Raw genomic sequence first — 13,175 nt, forward strand, 5'->3', positions numbered from 1 at the left:
TTCTGAGCTACTGAGTGGGAGTGACAGGAACTGACAGAACTTGTGTAAATCCTCGTACATATTCAAATTTGTTAAATGAGAGTGATGGTAAATCAGGACACTGCTTAAATCGCTGTCAAATAAATTATCTTTAAACAGGTCTCCGTTTGAAGGATGTCACACCATACTGGATTTCATATCTTCACGTTGTTACACTATCCACTCTTTTAAACACATTTTCATCCAAGTGCATTACATTTTTGCTCTTCTCTTAGATGTTACTTGGGTTTAAGATATGCACACAAGGTGTCCCACGGTGTAGATAATTCAGTACACTGAAAGCAGAAAGATATTAAACAAAGTTTGTATTTGGAGATCAGATAGGTGCTGGTGGATTAAGTCCTAAACATGTCAGGAGACCGCACAATACACACTATTTCATATTTACTTGCATTTTTACTTGCTGGCTAGGTTTAGGCACCAAAAACTCACAGTTAGGTTTAAGTTCAAATATGCCTCTCATTAACCATGCCCTGCTTTAAATGTGATGCCAGGGGATCAGATTTAAATCACTCTTGCCACAACCTGGTTCATCAAGTCCCTGATGCCAAAACACACCTTGTGCGTATCTCTGATGCCAGCATTTTTAACTACAGCAGTGTGTGGCGCCCAGGGAATGAGAACAGCCTGGTCACTCCAACACTGTAAAACACTGACATGCTTCTGGAGTTTTTCTCCTTGTAGATGGCAGTTTAGATCTTGTTTAAATGCATTTAAAGTAGAGTGCTGATTAAATGGAGTTCCTCCAGTTCCTCTCAGAGCTGTGTGTGTCAAGAACTTAATTCCACACCTGTGGAATTATATTTGTCAAAAGTGGTGTGCGAGGGAAAACAAAATCAAGAACAAATCATTTAATTTCACAAGTGTGGATATTCATTATCACAAACAGTTAAATTACTTTGCAATTTCCTCTACATAAATTCAGCCACTCGTATGGTCTGAATTCAGAGAGAACTCATCATTCACATGATTGCGCCTGCTTGGCAAACTCTGCAGCAGATTCACACTCTCGCAGGCAGCTCTGATCACGAAGCTGAATTCTACTCACGCAGATCAATCTGACTTTTGAGAGTTGGGAGGGTGGAGCACTGAGGAAGAAGGAAACTAATGTGATTCGTTACTTTAGAAGCTGTCACGGCTGGCGGGGTGAGCCGTGTGGTGTGGAGGAAAAGGAGGACCCAAAATGCATACAGCCGACTGATGATATGAGTGAGAGTTTATTTACAAGGTGGCAGTGGCAGAAACAGGCAACGAAGCGTGAGAAATTGCTAACGGAAACCTAAACTGGGAGAAGCTAAATGACAAACCTGAGAGCATACAAAAGGGGTGTGGGGCAGAGAGACGCAGAGACGGGAACGGAAAACCATAGAACGCAGACGAGCCGACAACGAACACAGACCGACACCCACTAAATATACACACACAAGGTAATCAGGTAATCACACACAGGAGGGAAGAACAGCTGAACCCAATACACATGAGGACCGGAGGGGACAAGCTGAACACAATGACAACAGACACAGACCTTCAGAACAAAACAGGAAATCTAGAACCCGAACCGGACACAAGGGGGGAGGACACAGAATAACTAGAACAGAGGAAAATAATCATAAAACACAAAACGCTGGGTCAACGACCCAGCACCATGACAGAAGCAGTGACACCACAACTTCTGTGCCTGGCGGGATCAATTTACCATTTGAAAGTGAGATTCACTGGGTAGCAACATGGGCACTGTTTCATATTGTACTTCTTCACAACCTACAAAATAAAGTTGGTGAATTAAGTCTAAAGATCTTGGAAAGAAAAGCATCTGGACTTCTTTACGGACTTCTGGACTTCTTTCCAAGCTCTTGACTGAGAACATTCACAGACATTTTGGTAGGAATTAACTATCAGCTGTTTTTTTTGTATGTGTGTGTGTGTAGCCAAGGAAGTGCTGACAATTATGACCAGATCACTTTAATACTGAAGAAATCTTTAAAAGAGACTGAAGCCACTGCACTCCTGTTCTGTCTGTCTGTCACGACAAGAGTGCACAAATATAGTATAACGCAGTTATTATGGCTTAACATGTTAACCTAAACCTGATAGACGTGTTTAATGAGACTCTGGATATCCACAAGACTGCGAGGCAACTTTTTATTGTAATATCTATACAAATTTTCCTACATTTTGGCCTCTGACACATGTCCTCCATATAATAATAATAATGATAATGATAATGATAATAATAATGATAATGATAATGATAATGATAATGATAATGATAATAGTAATAGTAATAATGATGATTGATTGATTGAATGGTAATTTATTTCAACATGTGAACAATATACAAGTACATTTAGAAAAGAAAATAAGAAAGAAAAAAAATACTGTACAAATTACATACAAAAAAAATTATTAATTTACATGTTGAAAGGGAGTGGGAAGAAGTAAACACCCCACTCCCACCCCTTTGCCATAAATTATCAGTTAATATTTAGTCAGCTTCCTTACTGATATAATTTGTAATAAAAACAGTGAACAGATTTCTGATATACTATATACTATAATATCACATCATGAGTTTTTTTGATAATGATAAATAAAACTGACACTGAAACTAATAAAAACAAAACTACAACTAAACATTTCCAAACAATACAAACTAAACCGAAACAGGAAAATCTAACTAACTGAAACTAAACTGAGTTTAAAAACAAAAAGTCAATATGAAATAAAACTATAATAACTCTGTTCTACGTGCACGGGTTGTTGAATTTACAAGCGAGGAATTGAATTGCGAGAGAGGCAATGAATACCTGCGTCTATGAAATGAAGTTATTTTCTTGCGCTCATGTTTTATCTCGCGTGCTGCTTTTGACACAAATGTAATTCCACACATATCCCTGTGCCAGACAGCTCAAACTTTGTTTGTAATGCCCAAGTCTGCCCACAGAAGCAAACAACACACATATTGTATTCTTTAGTCCATCTGAAGTGTTTAACAATTGAAATGGGTGGGTGAGAATGTACAAAGTTTGTTGTATTAAAAAAAAAACTTTTAAGAATTTTAAGAATCCGTGTGATTTGGCAGCAGCTTTGACAGTTTCCCTTGTGTTTATACACAACACATGAAACCGTCTGGTACAAGATTGCCCTTGGTTTATTTTCGCAGTCCATCAACTTTTGTAGTGACAGTCATTCACTACCATGCATGTCCTTGTTAGAGCCACCAACATGCAGTCACTAAAGAGATGTACTGGTTTTGATTATAAAATGTATAAATATCCCTCCCTCCCTCTGTCCACATATACTAACCTGGCTTGCATTTCTTCTGCCTGCAGATTTTATATATTGGATTAGAATTAAACGCTAACCTCTGCAAGCATCTGAAAACTGGTCAAACCTCTGAATTGCCTATTTTAGAATTAGCTTATAGATGTGTGATTGCGTTAAAGTCCGCAAATCTTTTCCAGTGCAGATGGTTTAAAGCTTGATGAACTGAAATCTCACTTTTGTAGCTTAACTGCGCTGGAAAATCTTTATAGATATAGAAGCCGCAATCCTTTTCAGCTGGGGAAACGGGGCAGGCTGCCAGCATGCTAAAAGTACATGCAAATATGGGCCTCTCTCTTTAAGACATCTCAACGTGCTGCTAATAAATGGACGGCAGTCGAGAGACTGGAGCAGTGGCAGCCTGTTTAGGAGACAGCCTGGTAGAAGACCAGCTGGTTTGAGCCCTTTGGGAGAGATTGCTCTGCAGGGAAACTGATTTTTTTACAACGAAAGGAAAAAGGGATTTACGAGCCCTGACCTGTTCTTGCTACCTCCCCCATCTTCCCCAAATCATAGCATGGTTCTCTGCAGCAGAACATCTAATCAAATCAGAGCCACATGGTTGCAGACACAGAGTGATGCAAGAAAGATGCAGATAAAAAGCCTCAAACATGTACTTTCTCAGAAACATGATTCATGTGCCAGTGAATGTTTTTCACCTTTTGGCTGTGCTGCGTTGACTGATATAGAACAGAGTGAAAAGTATTAAACCATCAGGTGGTGTCGTCTGTTAGCTGCAGGAAGTAAAATCATTATTTTGATTACTGTGATTTTTTTTTCCCACCACTGCTCAGCCAAACATAACGCTATGTAACTCAGTCTAAAGGAGCTTTTTCAGTTCTTATAACCCTGAAGGAGGCCCCTGTCTGCACTGAAATCGACCATCAAATATCTTAAAAGCCCCTTTTCTGTATTTCTTTGGTTCTAATTCAGGTTAGCTGCTCTCCAGCACAAATGAGAAATTGATGTAAGAATGTTTTTCCAGCACAGATAATGGGCACTTTAATAAATTTCATGTAATTATCAGCTGTGTAAGAAGGAGACTGCTTTAAAATAGAGCAGAACATAAAGAGATGGCCTGACAGTGAAGTTCAGACTTTATTAAGCTTATACTCTTTCCCCTAACACTTGCTAACTTGGGCCTTCACACACAGCAAAGGGATATAGACAGAAAAGTAAGATGCTGAAACAAGATTACAAAAAAGTAAAAGAAAAAACTAAGCTGCATCTACACAGTTGCTTTTTCCTCTTGCCTCAGGTAACATAATGGCCTTATAATGGGTGAGTAGTTTCTTGGGCTGGTCATAGTAGCTGGGCTTATCAACTTTTCTAGTTGAACCCCTGCCTTTCCATTTTCATCATGAAACACATAACATGTGTAGAGCACAGCTCAAATCACAACATCTATCTTGTTGGTTTTCCAGCTGTTCTATGCTGTGCTATTAAGTCAGGTTAGCATTCCTACTGCGAGAAGGAGAAAAGCCCTTGAAGGTATGTAGCTACTGAGGGAGCTCTCCAGTGGGCATTTACTCTCTTTTTCACTAAAGCAGTACTAGGTCCTAATCTCACACCGGTTCCATGGGAAAGCCACACTTATCTATGTGTGTTAGCAGAAGCATGCCCCATTAAATTGCCTTGGATTTAAATGAGTGAAAATATCCCCGTAAACCCTGTCTATAATTGATTAGGGAAGTCGCTGTTATGTTCTAACATAACAGCGACTTCCCATCTATTAGTGATGTTAAGCAAAACAGAGCCTTTGTATTCTCTGCTTGTGAGCAAAGGCCAGAGTGTCATGCTAGAATAGACTCCAAAAGCACTGTCTTCCATATCAGATCCCAGGCTGGGTAATAATGTGGGGTCTGAAACCTAATTCTCCTATAACAGCTGGGGCCTCCCATCTTCTCACAATTAAGCAATACGATTGCACTCCTCCCCAGGCCCCAGCGTATTCATTATTTGATTTGATTATTAGTCTGATTATCTCTGAGCTATTTATAAGTTTAGTTATACTGGAGTTCAGGAAGTTAAATGCAGTCACACAAAATAAATAATAATCATACGAGGGCACAGAAACAGAAGAAGCATGCTTGTGACAAAGATATTGTATCGGCTGTGATTATCACTAACAGTCCTTGTCCTGGTGCCCTCACTATTCTGTAACGTATGGGAAAATTATAAAATACTCCAGTTAGGTCCCAGCATTTATCTTTTAGGTTCAGCAATCTAATCAAATTATATGAATGTGCAATTTCTGTCTTTGTCATTATAACTGCTTCATTAGTTTTAAGGACATGAACAGAGGATTCATTGAGAAAACTAAAGCATCCATTGCGAGCGCAGCTCACTCACTATGAAGACATTGATCTTACTTGACAGAAAATTGGCTTACTTCGTTTAAATGGTAGGGAAGATTTTCCCATCTTTGTTTTTAATTCCTAATTATCTTTAATGGAGCAGGATCCACATGATTTAAAAATAATTACTGTAACAACAAAGAAAATAGTTTGAAACAGCTACAATATGTATTTAATGGCATAACTCAGTGACTAATGTTGACACAATGGAAACCAAGTATTTATTCAACCCTTCAAATTATAGATGGACTTGTGGAAAAGAATTCTCGGTACACTTTAAGATTTGGAATATAATGGAGACTTGTAGATTTGGAGTATATCAATGGGATGTCTGAAAATGGTTTTCATATGTGAATCAGTGCTGTAGCCCTTAATGCAATGAAAGGCTGACTTGGCATACCGCTACATTCTGCAGTCAATTGGTGGAACGTCAGCTTAGCTTGAAAAGCGTGTACTGAACTGACTTGAAATATTCAGCACAGCTGGATTTATATTCATAAATGCATTCTTAATTTCCCTGCAAGCGTAATGTTTCAACACTTGGTATTCTTACTTAGTATTCACCTCAGTCATGTCATCATTTAATCTTAATCTGTTTGTTTTTAGTTGCACCGCCCCTTATCGGTTTCTTGAGCCCAGACATGGCGACTGCCACTCGGTCTGGAAGTTGTCCTTTAACAGAAGAAAACCACAGTGTTCCCCTCCAACAGCTTTCGATGTTGGCATGTGTCCATCCTTTGTACATGAATACATGAGCTGCCTTTGTTTCCGTGGCCCTGTATCAGGTTACTAAGCAAGGCTGCACTGTGTGTTTAATAGAAATGTTATGCAGGAAAGGCCATGTGGCAGTCTTGAATATATGCTATGTACATCCGTAATGTGATACTCGTGAGTCCTCCTTAGAGTCACCGTTTACCTTATTAGGCCGTCGTCTTGTGACTGCAACCAAACTAGCAAAAGAACTTGGAGATGGAAGAGATTCCTCTGACTGGTGTCCTGGCTGGATACTGTATACATTACTGTACCTCTGGCTCAAGGATAGGGGCATGATGTACTTGCAGAGTCACAGGCCGTCATGGTTTAAGTGCTTTGCCGAGATGAAATACAGAACCTCAATTTATTATCTTCTGGCAGTAATACATGAGAACATACTCATTGCCTTGAATATCACTGTTTATATGAGACATCATAATTTGTTACGTCAGATGGAGGCTTCTGTTTTGGTCAGAGGGCATTAACAGCTTGGCTGATTGGTTAATTATAATGAGTAAGATTAAAAATGGGACTTTTTAGTCATTGGCCCATTCAGTCAATATGTTTACTTATATATGATATTTTATCCCCTGCCTTAGGACAGTACTTAGAAAGATGTGCCTTCCTGTTACTCACTTGTAAGTGTTTCACAACAAGAATAAAAGTTTTATTGAATATGAAAAAGCCACACACACACAGCCTTAGAGTCTTAGATTATAGAGGCGTGGCAGTTGTAGTTTTCCAGTCAGTGGATTTTCCATAGAGAACGCGTGCCGGTGGAGAGACTTTTGACTTTATTGCTCGGACTCTGGGGAGCCACTTTGTTGCTGGTTGAGGGCTGTGTGTGCGAGCAGCACGGGTCTGTAGGGGATGAGCATGGGGCTTGGTGTCCATAAATCTTGCCCAGCACCCCTCCTTCTCTGACACCCTAACCCACCCTAGCCTTTCACACACACTCAGAGGAGCAGACATTAAGGCCTGGAGGCCTTGCCAGACTTCCCATACATTCTCTTTAGCTTCTCTTAGCTTAACACTGACCTGCAGCACCCTGAACTAATCATAATGGATGTTGGATGACTTGAGGTGTTCACGCCCCCCCCGACCTGACAGAATTTTAGGTCACTGAGCTGTGTAAGACCAGAGTAGACCACCCATGATGTAAGAAGTTTAAATTACTTTGTGACTCAGTTTGCTCGAAAACACATGTATGAATAAAATCAGGCAATGGAGTAAAAAATAATTTCACTTGTTTTGCTACATAAAAGAAAAAAGAACTTCACTAATGTCACAACCTTGGAAAATATTTTCTCTCTATGCCCAATAAGTTTTAAACTCACAAAAACAAAACAAATGTTTCAAAAAAATTCAAAAAGCTTTGATTTTTAAAGAATGTCTTTATGACACAGACAATACTATTCAAGATAGACCTGACAAATGTGTGATCAAATATTAAAAGTCCTAACTATATACTATTACCAGAGGGATTTATCTTTTAGGCCATTTACTTGTTGTTGTTAGGCGAACAGATCAAAAGTTTTGAATATTTAACTAGAAAATGGATACTTAACATTTCAGCCAAACAACTGTGCAGCACTCTTTAAAATCAGCTTGACTTAATCTTATTACTAAGCCAATCCATCACAGTCAACAGTCTGCCTTATTTATTTTTTATAAATGGTGGAATTGCAAAAAACACTGGCAGAGAAAACACACCATTTGTAAAAAAAAATTCTTAATAAAACAGGAATGCGGGAGGACAAAAACAGCTTGGTAAGAATTTTGTGTAGACTCTTTGTGGCTCATGTTATTTGCTCAATTTGTTTAGTTTATTTGGCTTCAAAATGTGCTTTCTTCGTGTAATATATGATGGTCTGGTGATTTTAAAATGATTTATTTGTAGAAGGTGGTCTGTTATCAACAGTAAGACAAGCGGGAATTAATCCCATAAAAGTCACGGTTGATACTGGGAAGTCCTGTGACGCTGCTTATGTGATTTAGCTAGTGTTGTCACTTGCCAACTTGAAATGCTTCCTAGCCGTGAAACTCTCCAACAGGAGACTCCACTTTATTACATTAGATTTTATAGCCTTACACCTTTGCAGAACCCAGTGTTTGGCTGTGAGTTTAAAGATCCTGTAAAACTCTCCTGAGCATGACTGTGAAGTTGGTGGTGATTGATTTGCTTTTTACTTAATATGCTGTTGTTGTTATCTCTTTACAGCTCCATCGACTGTATCTATAATGCACCAGGTGAGCCGTACTGTTGACAGCATCACCCTCTCCTGGTCCCAGCCCGACCAGCCTAATGGAGTCATCCTAGACTATGAACTGCGGTATTATGAGAAGGTACAGCTCATCCACATTCATTTGAGCACACACTCTTTACTCGTACTCATAAACATGAATTCGATTTCTTTTTCTCCCATTTTAGGATAAATAAACACAGTCACAGGATGCTTGGTTTGATATAAAAAAAATTCTAATCAGCCAAACACATGGCAGCAACACAGAACATTTAGGCGGAAGTTTAAACCAAACATCAAAATAGGGAAGAAAGTGAATTTAAGTGGCTCTGGATGCGGTGTGGTTGTTGATGCCAGACGGGCTGGTCTGAATTTTTCAGAAACTGCTGATGTACTGGAACTTTCCCACATAACCATCTCTAGGGTTTACAGAGAATGGTCAGAAAAAGAAAGTATCCAGCTTGCTGCAGTTCTCTGGGTTATACTGATGACCGAAGAGAATATTCAAACCTCTTTAAGCTATTGGGAAGGCAATATCATCTCATTACAGCCAAGGTATGCAGAAGAGCATCTCTGAATGCAAATGTTGAACCTTGAACCATGGGCTATAGCAGAGGAAGACCACACAGGGTGGCAAAACTGAGGCTACAATTTGCACAAACTCACCAAAACAGGACAATAAAAGATCTGAGAAATGTTGCCTGGTTTGATCAGTCTGAATTTCTGCCAGAATTTGGCATAAATAACATGAAAGCATAGGCCCATCCTGCCTCACATCAAAAATTTAGGCTGCTGGTGGAGGTGTAATAATATGGGCATATTTCTGTAGCACACTTTAGAACTAACTGAGTGTAGTGTAAATGACACAGCATGAGTCCAACTAGGTACTAGTAAGGTATATCTAATAAAGTGGCCAGTTAGTGTCATTTGTTAAGCAGTTTTTTGTTTTGTTTGTTAATTTAAATTCAGAATGTCTGCCCACAGTAGATCATATAAAGCTTGTAGAAAGAGTTTGTCAAACTCTCTTTCATTTATAGAGAATGAGCCGATGTCACTGGGAAAGGAAACCATGCTCAGGCCTGCAGTAACAGCCACTGGGGACTGATGCAGACTTGTGGTTAAAACAATGGTACACTGACTGCTGTAAAAATAGTTTTTAAGGGGCATGCTCCACCAAATAGGCACACTTTCTCACAACAACGCTTGAAGTGAGAAACGTGCATTGATTTGAGCAGAACGTTCACTTAAATACACATAGCCATTCACAGACATAACACACACACATGTATTTGCACGCACATAAGCAGCATTTGTCAAGCTTTTGTCTACATGCTGAGCCATTCCACTTTTGAGTATAATTCCTTTTTCTGACACTGCTGGAGAGAGCTGTCAAAACAATCATCTTGACCCCTGCTGTGACTCAGAAGTGTGCGCTGAGCACTGCATTGAAGGGAGCAGTTAAAAGAGTCTCTGCTCTCAAACTTGTCAGCTTTCTGGAGAGGAAGAGCGTGGTCGTGAAATACAACTCTGATCATCGCAACGTATGGCTCAAAGAAGCCGACTGACCTAGAACTGCCACCAACTCTACCTTCTTAACTGCGGCTGTTGGAGCACTTTCAGTCATGCTTCTTTATTAAGCACTGCATTATTTTTTGGTAGCAAATGATTCATATTAGTTCTCTTGAGGTTACCTTGAATGTAAAAGAAATGTAGAGAAGTCAGGAAATTTATCAGGGTGTTTTTTTTTTCTCTGCACTGTTCCAGCTCCAAACATTGCAGGTACAATGTGATTAATATACACACAGTTTAAAACAACACAGCGTGATGAATGAAGATAAGAAAAATATACATATATATATTTTTTTTTAATTCCTTATAAGTGCTAGATGTTGCGCTTGTTGATACTATTGAATTATTTGTTTCTTCTGGGTTCTACTTTAAGAAGTAGTTCATAATTCGTATAAGACTGTTATTACTAATGTTCCCAAATTTAACATTTTGTTTTCTTTAACATGCTTTTTTCTTGCAGGACCAATCAGAATATAACTCTACCACTATCAGAAGCCAGACCAACACTGCAGTCATCCGCAGCCTCAAGCCAGGAAGCATCTACGTGTTCCAGGTCCGGGCCCGCACCGTAGCTGGGTTTGGACGTTACAGTGGCAAACTGTACTTCCAGACCATGACTGAGGGTGAGAATTCAGCCAATGTTCACCAGAGCACGCAGGGCTGTTATCACCTTTCATGCGTGGCCTGCCGACACACCATGTTGTATAGTATGAATTCAGACAGCTGCTGGAATGCGAAGGAAGCATGTTGTGGCGTAAACAATCCCAATACCCGAAACCATATAAGACAGGCCTTGAAGTCATAGTCGTATTTTCATTGTCCTTTTTTCAGCAAGAGAAATCTTAAATATTTGATTTGTATAATAATTACTATCCTCCTTTTCAGCGCTGCAGATTTCCTTCCTTTGTGTTGTTAAACATTTCTTTATGAAAAGAAAAAATGTAGCTTTTTTGTTTTTAAGCTTTCAAGTAAAACACAAGGTACTGCGATACCTTATCTTTGTACTGCAATACAATTAAAGACGAAGAAGATTTAGAAGACATCAGTGGGATTGTTTAATTTTAGAACCAAGCCTGGGTTTTCCCCCTCTGAACATCATATTTCCTGTGCCTGCGGTGCCGTGTTCAGCCTTTAATACAAATATCCTTGATGCCGTGCTAATGATACAGGTATCAAACTGTCTCGTACCTGTAAATATTGTGTAAACAGACACTCTAACGTGTGTGTGTGTCTGTTTGAAAGAAGACGAAAGGAAAAATGACTAGCAAATGAAAAGTTAAACAGAAAAAAACAGAAACTACTGTGCTTGTAACTATATTTTTGAAACTGGGGTTTCAAAAGAAAAGCACAGATGCTTTAATTAATTATTAAACTGTATCCACATCAAAGTTTAAAAACAAATACAATTGTACAGAGAAATTATTACATCAGCGAATTCTCAGCAGAGTTCCAGCAACCTACATCAGCACACTATCAATCACTTGCACTAACTTTATTCTTGATGAATGATTGAAGACTCCAAAGAGTTTATTATATGTTATTAATGATTTAGGCAACACTTCTGGTCCCACACATCTTTGTAAATAATAAAAATAAATAATACAAACATGACGTAGTTGTAAATAACATCTTGGTGGTGAATATTGTTCATTAATAAATGTGTTTTTTTTCTACTACCACCTACATTACATCGTATTATGAACTATTTATGAAATGTCATATACTGTATCACAGGAAAAACAGTGAGAAACTCACACACCCATTTGTCTGGAAGATTGCAAAGTTGTTTATCATCCGTGGTACTCAAGAAAAGAATCTGGCGCCGTGGCTGTGTGCACATTCAGTAGCTGGTTTCCCATTTTTGGCTGCCTGATCAGTCTGGGTCTCACCCAAACATGCTCTCTCTCACTTCACACACTTTCTGCCAGATGATTTGTCCATATCTGTGGCATCTGAACACATTCACTGTGCTTTGGAAAATGGTGCATGCAACCAGTCAAGATGCCAAAATGCTCATCGGTTCACTGAGCCGTATGTTTGTCTGTCACCCATTGCTCCCTCCATATGCAGTGGCTCAGACGCTTGCCCATATGTTTCAGCTTGTGACTCTGCGTGCGTGGGTGTGTGTATTTTTACGTGACACATGTTTATCTGTGTTTATCTATATATCTTTTTTTCTTTCTACAGAGGAATACAACACCAGCATTCAGGAGAAGCTGCCTCTCATCATTGGCTCAGCAGCTGCTGGGTTGGTGTTCCTCATCGCGGTGGTTGTCATCATCATCGTCTGTAATCGGTGAGTCAGTCCTGACACAGAGTTTATTAAACTGCTCGCTGATATAATGTCTGAACAGGCCTGCAACATGAGCACTTTTTATTTGTTGAGTTTTTATTAGTAAGCTTATTCGGGGTCATGGCTTCATAAATGTGATTTTGCAGCGATGAAAACAATTTGATTAACATATATTAATTCTTAATAAGTTTCAGTCTCGCAGCAGCAAAAATAATATGTAAAAGTCTGGATCTCTGAAATTAGAGCTCTTTGGATGCTCACGCTCAGACGGCGCCAGAGGTTTATAATGCAAGATTAAGAATTCAGTTCTCATTATGGCTGCTTAAATTAAAAGTGTAGCCATCCACCTGTACAGCATTTTAATTCACAGAAGAGTGGGCAAGATGAATTTTTCAGTGTTCTATAGGAGATTTAACCCTTTTTTTTTACTATGTAGGCAGGCTATTTTGCTTAGACATGTCACTGTCATAGATTGTGATGACATACTGTAGATCATACAGTGCAAACAAAAAAGGTAAAAAGGTTTCACACTGAGAATTTTAACAATGCTTAAGAATCTGATCTGATGTGCCATATATCAAGTTAAGTCTGTAATAC

At 39.1% G+C, this 13,175-nt stretch overlaps 1 protein-coding gene across 4 annotated transcripts in view; it reads left to right on the forward strand.

The window, feature by feature from the left end:
- ephb2b (eph receptor B2b) overlaps positions 1-13,175 on the forward strand; it is a 123,346-nt gene that overhangs the window by 94,204 nt on the left and 15,967 nt on the right. For all 4 annotated transcript variants that reach the window (XM_085160635.1, XM_085160638.1, XM_085160636.1 and 1 more), the window contains exons 6-8: positions 8,695-8,819; positions 10,746-10,908; positions 12,473-12,581. In XM_085160635.1, coding sequence (XP_085016761.1) covers positions 8,695-8,819; positions 10,746-10,908; positions 12,473-12,581 — 397 coding nt within the window. The remainder of the gene's footprint in view (positions 1-8,694; positions 8,820-10,745; positions 10,909-12,472; positions 12,582-13,175) is intronic.

Source organism: Neolamprologus multifasciatus, chromosome 5 (assembly GCF_963576455.1).
Source record: "Neolamprologus multifasciatus chromosome 5, fNeoMul1.2, whole genome shotgun sequence".
NCBI lineage: Eukaryota > Metazoa > Chordata > Actinopteri > Cichliformes > Cichlidae > Neolamprologus > Neolamprologus multifasciatus.